The sequence below is a fragment of the Peromyscus leucopus genome, chromosome 11, assembly GCF_004664715.2.
Source record: "Peromyscus leucopus breed LL Stock chromosome 11, UCI_PerLeu_2.1, whole genome shotgun sequence".
Classification (NCBI taxonomy): Eukaryota; Metazoa; Chordata; class Mammalia; order Rodentia; family Cricetidae; genus Peromyscus; species Peromyscus leucopus.
The window spans coordinates 21,538,068-21,554,403 of NC_051072.1; the positions used below are offsets into that span (position 1 = coordinate 21,538,068).

The 16,336-nt window shown below is 41.7% G+C and overlaps 1 protein-coding gene across 1 annotated transcript in view; it reads right to left on the reverse strand.

Annotated features, from left to right (window-relative positions):
* Window positions 1-16,336, reverse strand: part of Adamts12 (ADAM metallopeptidase with thrombospondin type 1 motif 12) — a 263,963-nt gene that overhangs the window by 53,776 nt on the left and 193,851 nt on the right. The window contains 3 exon segments of the mRNA XM_028884425.2: window positions 2,593-2,719; window positions 8,520-8,658; window positions 10,094-10,338. Coding sequence (XP_028740258.1) covers window positions 2,593-2,719; window positions 8,520-8,658; window positions 10,094-10,338 — 511 coding nt within the window.

Sequence of the window (16,336 nt, forward strand, 5' to 3'; positions counted from 1 at the left end):
TGGATTTAAAACCTGAGATATCACTGAAGAAAAACTGCCTGGAGAAGTTAAGAAAAAGACAGTGTAAGCCTTTTGCAGGGAGAAATGACAGCTCTGGATGATGAATGTGAGCTTTCCAGACATCACAGAAATCAGGTGACCAAGGAAGATGCATGAGAACTTCGTATCAGGGAACTGACTACTACGCTGAGTCTGTAAAAATACACAGTACTATCCAAGCAACCTCTGTTTATTATGTATATTTTTAAAAGCAAAGTAATGTGTGATGATACACTGTGTACCCTAATAAAGCTTGTCTGAGAATCAGAGGACAGAGCCAGCCACTAGATTAGACAAAGAGGCCAAACAGTGGTGGCACACACCCTTAATCCTAGCACTCTGGAGTCAGAGATTCGTCAGGATCTCTGTGAGTTCAAGGCCACACTGGAAAGGCCAGGCAGTGGTGGCACACACCTTTAATCCCAGTACTGGGACATACACATGCCTTTAATCCCAAGAAGCGACAGCAGAGCAGAAAAAAGGTATATAAGGCGCGAGGAAACAGGAACTAAAGCAGTTCAGCTGAGACCATTTCGGGTGAAGGCTCAGAGGATTTCAGTCAGAGGATTCGTGGAGTTGGTGAGGTAATAGGTGGTGGCTGTGACTTGCTCTGCTTCTCTGATCTTTCAGCTTTTACCCCAATATCTGGTACCAGGAGTTTTATTAAAAGACCATCTAAGATTCGAACAACAGTAATGTCGTTTCTTTAAGAAGTAAATCCTTTTAAGCCCTTTATGAATTTGCACAAAACTTAGACTTTCCTGGTTGCTTATCAATTTTCATTTTGTTGGTATCTTTTCTTTGTTTTCCTGTATTCCTCCCTTCCTCCCCCTTCCCTTCTTCCCTGCCCCTTCCCTCCTTTCCTTCCTTCTTCCACCTCCTTCCTTCCTTGCTTTTTTCTCTTTCCTTCTTTCCTTCCTTCCTTTTTTGAGGGGGTAAGTCTTACTAGGCAGCCCAAACCACCCTTCAGCTCCGTCTCATCCTCCTCCTGTCTCCTGAGTCTTGGGATTACAGGTGTGTACCACCACACCTGACCCATATGTGACTTGTTACCTTGGCTAAACATTTTAGTCTGTATAATAAAATAAACAAATATAGTTATAAGAAAAGGATTACATGTACATAGCACAGAAACAAAAATTATTTTTAAATAAATTTTAATAAAACCAACTAGCTGGAGTCAAGTAATCGTCATATGTATTTAGCACTGATTTTAAATATATTGTGTGTTGCATGTGCATGTATATTTGTATGTGCATCTATTGGATATAAAATAAAGGCAAACTTTTTACTTCAGAGGCAGAAGAGAAGATGCATTTGGATTTATTAACATCCTCTTTTGAAGGCTGTGCAATTAGCTTGAGTGTGAACCAAGCCAACTCAGACTTGACCTGTTAATTTTGTTGATCTTTAGCAACTGCAAGCTGGACCTCTGGCATTAACTATGTGTAGAAATAGCCTCAAAAGAAAAGAAAAGAAAAACCTAGTAGTACCTTAGGAAATAGGTACCAGCAAAGGGAAACACAGCTTAAACTGAAGTAAAAACCTAAAGGATCTGTCAAAATGCTTGGGCTTTTCTCTTCCTCAAGTCCAATCTTCAAATTGGTTAGAGGGAATTGGAGGAAATTATGTTCCCAACACAGCAGCAGACTCTGGGGTGTAACTATTCCCCCAGATGTGCGCATCCAGATGTGCTCACCCAGGCAGCATTGCAGACAGACAGATCATCTGCTCCCAGGAAACCCTGACTCTGGATGTCACCTTTGCTCTGGCTGGGACTGCGCAGTGGCTGTCTGGCACCCGGCTCCTGTGTGTGTGAGTGCAGCAGCCCCCCCATTCTGGCTGCCATGGCTGCGTGATTAACTAACTGCATGAGAGGAGACTGTGCAGTTGGACCATTTCCAACTTTAGCTGTGGATCGAAAGGTACCAGCTATCAGCTCGGCTTAAGAAGCATTGCAGGAGGGAAAAAAAAATGTTTTTTTTTACTGTATTCTGGAATGCTTCTCTCAGATCCAAGAGATGATGAGATGCTAGTCCGCTATAAAGCCCCAGGAATGGGAGGGATTCTTTGGATAGTAGATGGGAGACCAAGTTGTGGGGGAAGCTCTTGACCATAGCCCCAGCCCACACAACGGCCTGCACTCTAAGTCCCCTCTTTGGGGAAGCCTGAACTAAGAGTGGACATGGTCAGTTCAGAATACTAGTATGTGAAAGTTCTATATCCAATAGGGACATGCCCTTGGAGAACCAAACCCAGTAGTTAAACAACTCCTGGGTGAATGCTGTGTACATTATCTTCAACAGTTTGCCATTGAGTTATAGCAAATAAAAACACAGAGTGCCTCAACGTTGTGAGAAGAATTGCTCTCTGGAAAGAAAATGTCCTCACAGCTTGCCACAGACTGACAGCACAACCACAGAAACCTTTCACAGCTTCCTTCCATCAACTTTAACAACACAGCTCACAATTACCATGGAACACTGGAGCACTATGAAATGAGCGGTCTGGGCAGACGACACACAAGTTCAGCATCCTGTTATCAAGGGTTACCTGGGTGGACAATCCTTTTCATAGCACTTCTTCTGTCTCCCACTGGGCTGTGTTTCTGGGTTACAGAAGGTAGCTTTCACTATCCCATGGCCCTTCTTGACACAGTGAGCCGTCTGGCGCCGGATACCTGGGGAAGGAACCACACATGTTGAATTCTGAACCCATGTGAATGCTATTGTACAAAAAGCCCAAGTCCTCAGCAAGGCCGTGGACAGAGACTGGAGTTGATGGTTCGAGCCCCCAGACATTGGAATGACCTCTCAAATCACTGCAATCACTGGAGTCTTCCTACCTGAGAGACCAAACATACCAGAGATTTTTTTTATTATCCTTTGTATACCTTGTACAAATGTCTGTCTCACACAGTCTGTGAGCATGATGGAGCTTACTACACTAGATGGAGAATGGCTTCTCATATTGAAGAAACATCTCTATGGACTGAATGAGTGCCAGCTCGCTTCCCTTCTCCAATCAAGGCCAATCCAGTTTAGCTTCCTGAGTTTACGGAGCACCGACTCCATTGATTTCTGTCATTCTCCTCCTCTCGTGGGTTGCTGTTGTTTCCTCCTTCCAGAACTACTCTGCTCCTCCTAGTTTCCTGCTCTGAACTTTTGGAAGCGATCCTACAGATGCATGTGGTTTCCATCAAGGCCTGGAAATCGAGGTGCTATCTTTTTGTCTAAATGCTCCCTCTCCTAATTCTTCCGGCCTAGGGATAGTAGCCTTGTTTCCTTCACCTTCCAGTGTTCCTGGGCATTATTTACCTTCCTTGATTTCTCCAAGCCCTCCTCATACCTGTGAAAGTAGCCAAGGTAGTAAGTTCCTGTGTGCCAACTGTTTCCTACTGGGGTCTCGGAGCGATATTATCTCCTTTACAATAATGAGCTTAATAGTTTAGAGTAAAAACGGAACACTTCGACTATTACTCCTCACTGGTATACTCATTAGCCTGGAATCCAGTTTTGGAATAGTGGCAGCTCTCTTTAACACAGGCCATTGTAAAAACTCTAGTGGAGAGGTTAGAATCAGGTCATGCTTTTAAGAGTAATTACTATGATGTAACACTGCAAAATCAGAGAGTGTGAGCTTAGACTGTATCTGTGGGGAAAAAAAATCCATGGCTTTTCATTTCTTCTTCTTTTTTAAACCGGACACTGCCCCCAAAGAAATTTTACTAAGTAAGGATGCCAATAAATAGTAATAGTTATCGCTATTTGTAAATATTATAGTGTGTGATAATATTTGTGTGATGTCCTAACACTACATTGTTTCTAATCTGAAGATATTTACTGGAGACTTCTACTTCAAAGGTGGAAATCAGACCCACCAGATGCTTCACTGTACTGGGGCACTTCCACCTAAATTTGACAGCTGGAGTTTGATTTCCAGGGGCCACATCGAGTCAGAGAAGTGACTCCTGTCAGCTGTCCTCTGACCACCCACAATGGCATCTGTGTTCCTGCACACACACACACACACACACACACACACACACACACACACACACACACACTATGCTGTTTCCAGAAGATGGCAAATCTCTTTGTAAATACTCGATAAATTGTGCTGGATATTAGTGGTATAAGGCCAATTAAGTGCCTTGATTTTAAAACTGTAACCTGGCTACAACCGATTCGTTTGGAAGGAAACATGCCTTGAAAGAAGAAAAAGGTAAGTTACTCATGAAAACAAAAGTGCAAGAACAATGACTTTGTTTGTTATCATCTCAACTTAATATTGGGATTTTTAAAATAGAGCCTGTTAGTCAGTTAGTTTATTTAATATATTTTTAATTAAGAATTCAGTTTAGGATGAGTTAGGTAAAACAACTGAGAACTTAGCTTTGCAAACAAGAGTGCAGCATTTCCAAAATGTCAAAACTTCAAAGACTAAAGAGGCTTCAGGCAGTGACTCAGCACATCATCTGAATGGACCTGAAGTAGTATCAACTCAGTCTTTGAGGTGCTGAACAAGATCTTTTTCTTTACACCTACTCAAGTGACAATAACATCAGTACAAGGTAAAGTTCACATTATCACATAAGTTATAATTCTAATGCTCCATCTAAAATGATGTCAATAATGTGAAGTGATGACAATTTTGTAAATCAATAGATTCATCACTAAAAAGCCATGAATACCAGCACACAAGAATAACACTAGGGGTTGGAGAGATGGCTCAGAGGTTAAGAGCACTGACTGCTCTTCCAGAGGTCCTGAGTTCAATTCCCAGCAACCACATGGTGGCTCACAACCATCTATAATGAGATCTGGTGCCCTCTTCTGGCCTGCAGTCATACATGCTGTATACATAATAAATAAATAAATCTTTAATAAAAAAAAAAGAATAACACTAACTTCACAGGAAGAAGGAAAGAGTGAAGACTTAATAGCTATTTATATAAGTACAACTTATTCTCCCAACTTTCAATTTCAGTTCCTGTGAAATACTGATCTCATTTATTTTCATGGCTCCCTTAGCTTTGGCTCTGTGTTTATTGACCAATGAATTCATATCTACCTACCACAACACAAAACTCAGTCAAGGAAAGCTTGTATCCCACCTCTACTAGCATGTGTGTGTGTGTGTGTGTGTGTGTGTGTGTGTGTGTGTGTGTGTGTAATTATCCTCACAACACTTTCTACTAATATATATATGTATATATTATATATTATATGCTAGTGATAGTATATATTAGAGAGAGAGAGGAGAGAGAAGAGAATGCTCTCCTTATATACTATATATAACATATATTCATGGGTTATCAATTTTCTCTAAAGACACTCTGCTCACTGCAGGTTTTCAGATCAAGGTTGAACATACAATCTGAGATTGGGATATAGAGGAGACTTAATTCATCCAGTCCACTTAAACCTGTTTCTGTACACCTATAACTCAGTTTTCTTCCTTTAGATGATTGAACTTCAATTCCATAATTCATCTTTTCCAAAAACTTCACTGACTTGTTATTGACTTCAACTATTTATTAGACATGAGTTAATATGCTTTATTTTATTATTAGTCATTGCTAACACCCTTACATATCCCATCAGTGAGTCTCAAAACCAATACCATTTTCCCCATTGGAATGCCAGGGACTTGATTACATAATTTTCTAAACTGATTGGTATGTTAGAGGAAACTTTGAAAAAAGGTGTGTCAGTTTGTTCAAGTAAAAGAATTGACTCTGCTTGAAGAATGTTTAATAGTGTTGGGGGGGGGATGTTTCTGTCCTGTGAAGGAAGCATTCACAAAATTAAGCAAAATTGGTTTTCTAGCTCAATTGTGAATTCCTTCCTGTAGCCACTACATGTAAGTCGGGCGAAGCACACAATTAAAGAAAACCAGAAAAGCCTACAAAATCTCACAACACCTAGCGGCTAAAGGAAAAGCAGGCATTCAGCCTTTCACGGAGCACTTTTGACTGAGCATGTCCCAACTGAGAAACAGCATGCAACTGTAATACTGGAGAAAAAACCAAAGGCTTATAAATAAGAGAGGGCTTAATCTGTAGGCTGCACAGGGTTGAAAAAAGCAGTGGGACTTGGGAGACCAGCAGAATAAGAGACCATTAGATCAGCCACCATGTTTGGTGATATACAGCTGAAAAACCTAGCAGATCTCTGCTTTCTCCTTTCAAGCATGCGGTAAACTATACATCCTCTTCACTCACTAGCATATGTTAAACTTGCCTTGATACATAGTTTTGTTACTTTTATGAAGTCTTGCATTAAAAAGTATCTTAAAAGTTTTGTTTGAATAGGATAAAACAAAACATTCTCCAGTTTTAACTAACCACTATTTCTATTTGGGAGACACCAACCTAAGAGACTTCAGGGATGCGGCTAGATCACAATGTTTTTGTGGTACCCACCCCACCCCTGGTTTTGTGGTCCCCCTCCCACCTTTTGGTCCCTTGTGTTTTCCATTCTTTCCCTATTTTACTCTGTATTTTTATAATGTGGGAAATGTGAACTTAAAGATAATAACAAACAGCCACTGAATAATTCAGTGTTCTGTCTCCTGTCTTTGCATTTCACATGGTGTGCACTGTGTGAATATCAGTGTCCTAGCCTCTATGTATCCTGAGTATTAAAGAAGATAGCCACGATTTTCTCTGCCAGAGTCAGGGATCTCCCTGGAACTGCAATAGGCAATACAGTGAGGCTCACATGGTCACCACAAGCAACCCACTAAGGCTTTATAATCAGAATGACGTTTACCCCACCTGGCAGGGGGGGTGCTAAAGGATCAAGTTTCAACAAAACCAAATGACTAACGGACTTCAGTTAAGGATGTTCTCTTCCCTACCTAACTTCAGATGTAGCTTAGCTCTTTGTCTCTGATGCTCTGAAATCCTGCACCTGGGCTGGCTATATCTTGAAATAGAAGAGGGTGGAAGAGGCTCTGCTTCTCTGTGGAGGCTCTGGTTACTAGCTCTAGGTGAGTTTCATTATGTGCAGTCTGGGACAAATAATTTAAGTGTAAAGTTTAAACATGAACTTCCCTGAGAGCTGAGAATAAGAGGGATCACAGGTTGAAACTGTACTTGGAGCTACATTCACAGTGACTTCATTTTTCTCATGAATGATCCTCAGGGAAGGTGTTTTATACCCCCCATTTATTTCCTGCTACAATTGCTTTGATTCTCTGGGAGCCTGGCCCATCCTGGGCCACGGGCCAGGGCAATGCTAGAGGCAGCCATGGGAATCAAGGACTGATTGTCTATGAACGCCCATGTAACAGTGGCCAGGTGCTGCCATTGACCTAGACTGACTTCTAGTTTAACAATTTCCAAACCGTATATATGTATACATGCATGATCAAAATACACACACACACACACACACACACACACACGCACGCACGCACGCACGCACGCACACACACACACACACACACACACACGAGTTCTCAAAGAGTAATAAAATATAGTAACAATGAACATTTTAGGGGCTAGAGAGATGGCTCAGCCTTGTGTGTTGCTCTTGCTGACAACCCACGGTCAGGTTTCTAAATCTGCATCAGGTGGCTCACAACTGTCTTACAGCTGCAATCCCAAAGATTCAACACCTCTGGCTTCTGCAGGCACTTGCACAAACATGCATATGCACCATTTCCACATACACATAATGAAAAATTTAAAAAAAATTAAAAGTAGACATTTTATTCTTATGAGCTCTAAACGCTGTACCTAATTGCTGAACTGGAGAAAATAAGGATTGTTTATGAGCTAGATTACATACACATGACCCAATTTTCTGATTCTGGACCAGGTTCTGTGATAGCTTCTTGAGAGGAGGCAAACAAGGAAAAAGACCAAGCAGAATAAGGAGGAAGCCCATGGAGGAGAAGAAGGGCTTCCTGGCGCATTCTGCTCCCCCCCATTTTCATTTCTCTTGCTTCATTATACACCCGAATGTCTGCTGTGCAGGTTCCGCTCATTCTACAGGCAGTAGATCCAGGAAGGAGGCAAGACATTTCAGAACAGACTCGAGTGTGGTCCGAAGACAGGCACAGAAACAAAGCTTCCACATACCCCATTATTTTTAAAGCTCCTGAAATGAGCGAGAGCCCACATACCAACAGGCCTGGCTTCTGCCTTCATGGGCCTTGGCAAAGCTCATCCATCCCTCAGATCATGTCTATGCTTTCCAAGCATCCTCCTGTGTCTTCCTATTTCCCAGTCTCCCTTTGGGGTGGGGTGGTACCCACGTGATGGAAGCAGACCAATGAGATGCAAGCAGAATACCCATTCCTTTAAGTCACACCCCCTCAATTACATTCACTGCCCAAAGAGGTCTCTGGGATATGTCTGTGAGACTCGGAAGATTGGCAGGCACAGAAAGAAAACCACTAGCTTAGGTCACCTCTTTGGCTTACTCTAAAGCTGGCGGGGTTTCCAAGTGAAAGCTGCTCTTTCTCACCTGTCCCACACGTTACACTGCATTCGGTCCAGCGGCCAAATTGCCAGAAGTACAGCAACTTCTCCACATCATTGTCAAGGCCATCTTTCCGGACAGTGTATTCGTACTTGATACCAGGGTTAGTCACCTGGAATAGCAGCTAACATGCGAGAGAGGAGTCATGTCAAATTGTCATGAGTATAGACTGCGATCCAGTAATTTAAAAATACTACCTAGAAGCTAGGGAGATGGATATGTAGGTGAGTGCATACTGTGCACTCATGAAGAAGCCAGGCACAGGACATGTACCTATAATCCCAGTACTATGGAAGCAGAGACAGGACGGCTCTGGGGTTTGCTAGCCAGACAGTAAATGAGTCGGCAAGCTCCAGATTTAGTGGGAGACTTGTCTCCAAAAAGTCAAACAAAATAAGGCAAGCACTTGAGAAACATAGCCCAAATGACACTGAGCTCTGGGCTATTTGCACACCTGCATATACATGTATATACATGAACATATGTATACAAAACATTACAGAAGTCTCTCATTTAGAAGTAGTTATGGAAGTGTGTATTGTAATGGGTGCCACTAAAGGGGTTTTCACCTATGTCTGTCTGTGTCTGTCTAGCACATCCACTCTTGATGTCTATATTTCTACAGTCCCCTCTGTTGTTTATTGGCTGAAATGTCATGGTAATTTCCATCCCTGTAAATAGGCATTCTTAATCATAAGGACATTTCACTGTGGGATTCAGCCAATGGGTCACCTTTCGCCCTGTGTATTTTTGTGAATATGGGGAAGTGCCTAAGTTTCTCTATCTTCAAAACAATACCTAAGAAGTAACTGCTGATGGGGGTCTCATAAAGGGTAAAGTGAACACATGTATACAAAGAGATTATTACATGACATTAAGTTGGCACTCAGGTATTAATTGTATTACAATTGTCCTAATGAAGTTCCTTCTCTAGCTTTTAGCGGGGGACTGACTTTATTTTATAGTTGTTCTGGGACAGAAAAAAAATGTTCATGGAAACCTTGCCCTCCATCTTCTAAGAGTCTTCTGCCTTCTGGCTCTGAATTGGCCTCCATCTGGGTTTAGAATGTGGCTAAATCTAAATCGGTTGGGCCGTCTCTCATTCCCAACTTACCTTGACCACCCAGTACAGTCATCCCATTTTCTAGAGTTCCATGCCTAATAAAGACAAAACCTTTGATGCATGTGTTATAATGGGAGGCCTCCTTGTTCTAAGAGTTGCACTAAGGCAAAGACTACCTGACAATATAGGATGGTACATCAGGTTATCACCACTGCTGGGAAACCACACTGGGACACTAGACACATGAGGAAGGGTCAGCCTGAGAACTAAATTCAAACCTCCCAATGGATGGTTTGAGGTCCTGAATTTTGCTCCTGGGGTTTCAGTAGTTCTAAAGAACCAAGAAGAAAATGTACAAATAGCTTTTTCCCTTCCTGTTTTTTGTTAAGGAAACTAATGATTCACAGTTAATGTCCTCTATTAAACAGCTTGGGAAGGGAATGAGAAGGATACTACTGAACACACTGGTCAACAGCTCCCTTCTCTTCAGAATTACCTGGATCCACACTGACTCGTTGGTGGGGCCTGGAGCCATCAGCTTCTCCAGATCTCCTTTCCTATCATACTGGAAGACGGTCCCTGCCAGTTTATAGTTTCCATTCCACTGGATAATAAACCCTCCGTTGAGGTAATACTTTTCTGGATCTTCACTCCTAATGGCCAGGAAATTTCCAGCTGCCTTGATTTCCATCACCCTTATGTCCCTCGCCCCTTTGGGAATAAGTCCGATGTCCACATAACCTAAGGACAAAAGAGACAAGAATGAAGGAGGCGTACTGGCTTCTCAGCTGCTGCAGCCTGACATCTTCTCGGCATCTCCATCCTTTGGTGCCCATGCCGAGTGGCCACTGGGATGGGCAGAAGCACCAACTGTGAACTAGAAAGAGACGAGCCAGGAGCAGAATTCTCAGGAGCTTCCGGACTGAGCATGTAAATAGCTTGGTGATGATAGGTGAGTAATACTGACGGGACCCTAAGGATTTATGGTTGACCCAGCATTTACTTTTCTGTGATTCTATGTGAATGGTTCAAACTGTCTGAGCTCCAAGCTAGTTTCCTGCTGGCATCCCTCTCTCCCTCTTTTATTCTTGCCATCAGATTAGCCCTCCCAAGCAAGGCACAGGCTACATACTTTTCTTCCTCATCATCACCATTGAGCCAAAAACAGATTCTTAGATATAATTTAACCCAAGCTGCCATTCATTAAGAACTTCTGGAGGGAACCTTGAATTGATTGCCACCTGGCTTTGCTTCCATCAGCCCATGATGAAAACCTAAGTTCTGAGCCCTGCTTCCTACACCATTGCACAATTCTATTCATTAGGGAGCCTTCTCTCCCCATTTTTCTCCAATGTTCTGCGAAATTACAAATTTATAACTTGTTTTCAGTGCTCTCATCTGGGCTTCTGGAGGAAAAACACATATTTATTTTAAAGTATTGATCAACTCCAGCTGCCGTTTTCTGTTCAGTGGTTGTCACGGTAGGAGGCACACTGGCGAGAGAAGAAATGGACACTTGGTGGTTACCTCTATTCAACAGCTCGTTACACTCCCATGTTTGTGCTTGCTAAGAACTATGACTTCAGAGGATGGAAGGAGCATGGGCTCCTTTAAGATGGCCTCGTGTTCCAGTTTGTACATTATCTCTGTGAATTTCATCACTTCATCGAACTCCTTTGAATCTCTTCTGTACAAATAATAGGAACTGAAGGATGATGGATGGGGATTCTTTCTGATCTACCATTCAAAAATTTCATTTTTTTTTTCTAGGCTGGTTTTAAGGCATCGATCATCCTGTTAATTCTTCATGGGTGCTCGTGCATATGGTGTGTGTGTGTGTGTGTGTGTGTGTGTGTGTGTGTGTGTGTGTGTGCAGGCTTGGATTCCAACTGATAGGCTCAGGGAAGGGAGTGATGCTAAGAGCTCTAATCTAACCTGATGGTATTGTCAGGCTGCAGAAAAAAATGGGAAGTAGGGGATAGCTAGAGCTGGTAGATCACAGTGGGTGTACTCTGGAAATTTGATCATCATATGATTAACAGTTTCTGCCACATGTTTCTGTTGCCATGACATTCTTCCATTTGGGGGCCAGAAACAGGGGCGTCTACCAAGAATGGACTGAAATCCCTAAAGCCCTGAGCCAAAATAAAATTTTCCTGCCTTAAGTAGTTTCTTTCAGGTATCTGTAATGATAACGCAAGGGTGTGACTAATACAACTTCATCCCTGTCACCTGAACACAACTAGGCTTCTTTTCCCCTGGAGTCAAATTTCAGCTGAGCCTTACAAGAGTCAGTTCAATTCCACTTGGCTTTCATGCATTTGTCCACTACAGCTCATTAAAACCACTAATTCAGGAAAAACATTTATCAAATGTAATTAGAAAAATAAAAAAAAATAAAAAAAAAAAAAAAAAAAAAAAAAAAAAAAAAAAAAAAAATATAATTAGAACTAATGAGAACTTGAAAAAAATACCTTGAAGGTATTGCTCTCTGTAACCATTTTCTGATTTAGGATACTACATGTCTTCACACTGCAGAACTCAGCAAGGAAACAAAATAGCATTAAATATTATGTCTACCACCTTGTTCTTGGCTTTAAATAAAAAAGGAAAAAATACATAAATTGTGGTGATATTTTATCTGTGCTTTAATAAATAAAGCTTGCCTGGAGATCAGAGGAAATAGCAAGCCATTTTAAGTGAACAAAGAAGTCAGGCAATGATAGCACATGTCCTTAATCCTATGGTGAGTTCAAGGCCACACTGGAAACAGAGCCAGGTGAGGTGGCACAAGCCTTAAAGTCCAACACTAATTAACCATGGAGGTCTGTACAGACAGACAGGAAGTGACAGAGCTAGACCAGAAGAGGAAGTGATGTAGCTGGACAGAGAGAGCAAATCAGATGGCAGAACAGCAAGGCATATAGGCGTGGGTGGACAGGAAGTAACTCATATTTGGAAGCTGCTGAGTTGGTGAGGTAAGGTTAGCTGTAGCTTTTCCTATTTCCCTGATCTCTTCCAGGCTTTCACCCATATATCTGGCTCCATGTTTTTATTTAATAAGACCATTTAGAAATTCATCTACAATAAATCATTTTTAAGTTTGATTTTTTTTATTTTTGCGCATAAGAATGAAATTTCCAAAATGGTAAATAACTATCACAGACAAACTGAAAACTGAGGGCTACTAAATGTAGAATAGAAACTCTTAGTGATTTATTTGTAATTCTTCTCAATACTTGGAAACAGAAAAGGGATCGATAAGTATAAATTTTCTTGTATCTTCTCCATAATACACATCCTCCACATAGAGAAAAGTGGAAAATATAATCTGACCTCCAAGAAGAAGTCTCTGGGTCCATGGAGACCACTGAAGAACTATCTATCACATCCAAGTGTACAACACTCAAGGCCCTTGAGGGTATAGGGTAGAAAGTCTGCCGCACTTCTGAAGACATTGCTATCTAACATGTCATCTTCCTGAACTGTTTTTGCAGTCCATGTAGGGAAATAGAAGGATCTGATTCACTGGCATTCTTGGTTCCTGATCATTGTCACTTCTAGTAAAGAGCCACTCATAAAGCGGTCACACGACTAAGCCTGGGTAAATTTCCTACAGTGGTTTGCTTGTCTTTTATAAGATTAATGGTGTCTGCTAGGGGCAACCGAAACAATGTTCACCAGTAGCCTGATGCTCACAATTTATGTGAGGGACTTCCTGAGAAAACAGTGAATTTTTAAAATCCATCTTCTGATTCCTCACTTGAGAGCAGTGGCATGGAGGCGTCTGGCTTAGATACAGTTCTGTGTTTAACATGAGTCACAGAATGAGAACTACACAAAAATTAATGATCTTAAAATGTTTTTTGAAAGCTTTGATTTGCTCTGCCCTAGATTTAGAGTTTTAGTCTTAATTGTTTCAAAAGTGTGACAATCTCATAATACACAGTGAGACATCATAACTACCTTAATAGAAGCCGGCAGGAAGGCAAGGTAAGAGAGGTGACAGAAATTGGTAGTGACTTCCTGTCCTTACTTTTAGAGCAAATGATACAGTCTTCAATCCTGGAAGGATTTTAGCTTGGATATGAAACCTCTGGAGTGTCTAACTACCCTCCCTTTCTTCCCCTCCATACCTACCTAAGGCTTCCTAGGAGAACACAATATAAGACAGTCTCCAGTCTCCATGGTACTTTGGTTCTACAATAGTCACACCCTCTTACCATTGAGTACCACCTTCTCCCTCAAATCCTCGCAGGAATGTTTTCATGTGTGATTCTCCCATCTACTTGCATTCCTTGTCCAGGCTCTTATTACCTTAACTTGGATCAATGTTATGGCTGGTAGCACTGAGTTCATCTGTATTGTATCAGGCAACTTTATATCTTGTCAGAGAAGTCTGTTGCTGAGATGTTGAAGTCATAGAGCTCTGTCTGTTCTCCTAAGTCAACAGCAAACACACTGAGCTGCATGGTACAGCGTGTAACTTTGAGTCTTAAAGCAATGTGATTTCTTCCCCTACCCCTGCTCAGTAGGTATCTCTCCCCCTACCCCTGCTCAGTAGGTGTGTTACTTATTCATACGCTGTTACATCTTTCCTCCTTCTGGATGTGCAATGGCTGTCCTTGGAGGGTTCCACTCATTCAAATCTTCAGAATATTCATTGTTGTGGTACTGGGCAGATAGCAACAGCCCAATCAGTTGTCAATCTCTAATTACTTTCAACAAATAAGATGAATGACAGAGACTAGTGAGACACTTCTGTGAGAACTAAATGCAAGACTGCTAGTAGGTGGGGTCTGGTGGGATCTGGTGGGATCTGGTGGGATCTGGGATGCCAGGTACACATATCATTCTGGGAAGATGCTATTATTATATGGCAAGAATCTCCCATTCTAAACATATGGATGCTGGCATCAAGAGTAGACTATGGAACAGTGACTTCTTTGTCCTCTTTATGCTTTCTTTTTTTAATTTTTTTTTTAGATTTATTTATTATGTATACAGTGTTCTGCCTACATGTGTTCTTGCAGGCCAGAAGACAGCACCAGATTTCATTATGGGTGGTTGTGAGCCACCATGTGGTTGCCGGGAATTGAACTCAGGACCTCTGGAAGAGCAGTCAGTGCTCTTAACCACTAAGCCATCTCTCCAGCCCCCTCTTTATGCTTTCTAAACTGCAGAATTTTATTTTTATTTTCCATGCTTATTTATGAAAATAAAATTATAAGTGAGGTGTATTGGGCAGAGTAAACTCAGTTAATGTAAATATTGTGTCTAGAGTTATAATAATGTTATTATATGCAACAAATTACTAAACTTATATATATATATATATATTAGTATATGTATAGAGTGTTTATAATAAAGATTCATTTTATGGTAACTGCTTTAGTTTAAAATTTTTAAGATGTAAATCTAAGAACATACTGGTTACGATTAAATAAGGGAGGCAGGAGTGTAGCTTGAGTTTTTCTGCCTTGCCCACAGTTAGGACAAATCTCTGTCACCCGCCAGTCCCACAGCCTCTCAGACCCAACCAAATAAACACAGAGACTTATTTTGCTTGCAAACTGTATGGCCGTGGCAGGCTTCTTGCTAACTGTTCCTTTATCTTAAATTAACCATTTCCTTTTATCTTAAATTAACCATTTCCTTTTATCTTAAATTAACCATTTCCATAAATCTATTCCTTGCCACGTGGCTGGTGGCTTACCGGCGACTTCACATGCTGCTGGTCATGGCGGCGGCTGCAGTGTCTCTCTGCCTCAACCTTCTGCTTTCCTGTCCTTTTATTTCTCCTCTCTGTTAGTCCCGCCTATCCTTCCTGCCTAGCCACAGCCGATCAGGTTTTATTTATTGATCAATCAGAACAACTTGACATACAGACCATCCCCCAGCACAGCCAAGTGCAGACCATCTCAAACACCTGCACTCAGGCCCATGGTCCTAATCATCCTTTATGCGGACCTGCTGGGTAAAGCCACGAGGAACCCAAGAAGGGCTCCCACAGGACATACAGAACATCCCACAGCACAGGAGTCAAGGCCAATCTTGTAGACACTGAGTAGTTAAGGGACCCATTTAGCCCTATGAAAGTCACAGGGTGCTCAGAGATGGTGTCCCCTCATTCCCAGCAACACGATCAAACAGGTCAGTATGAGCAAGGCTAGAACTTAAGTACAGTGGTTGCAGCTTGAATAGAAGTGTAGAGAAGCTAAAGGAGAGAGAAACAGTCCAGAGCGATGATTCTTAGAAGTCCAAGAGGCTAAAGAGTGTCAAAAAAGAGCAGCTGAGTTTAAAGACAAAGTAGATATGGAACCTGACAAAAGAGCTTAAGCAGTAGAAACAAACCTGAGGACACTGGACTACAAAGGGTCTAGGCCCGTGAAAATGGGCCACAATGCTGGAGAGATGGTTCAGCAGTGAAGAGTTTATGCTGTCCTTCAGGAAGGCCTGAGTTTGGTTCCCTGAAGCCCTCTTCTGCATGCACGCTATGCCCCCCCCCCACACAACTGAAAACCCGCTATACACACACACACACACACACACACACACAACTGGAAACCAAAAGTAAATCTTTTTTTTTTTTTTAAAGATATTGGGCCATAAAAATTCATGATTACTGTTAGGATCTGAATAATAAGCCTGGGGAACCTTTGGGGAAAAAAAAAAACAGCTTAATGGTCCATAAACTTCCTTCTGGAGCAGAAATATTGTTTAAATTCCACTTACAGGT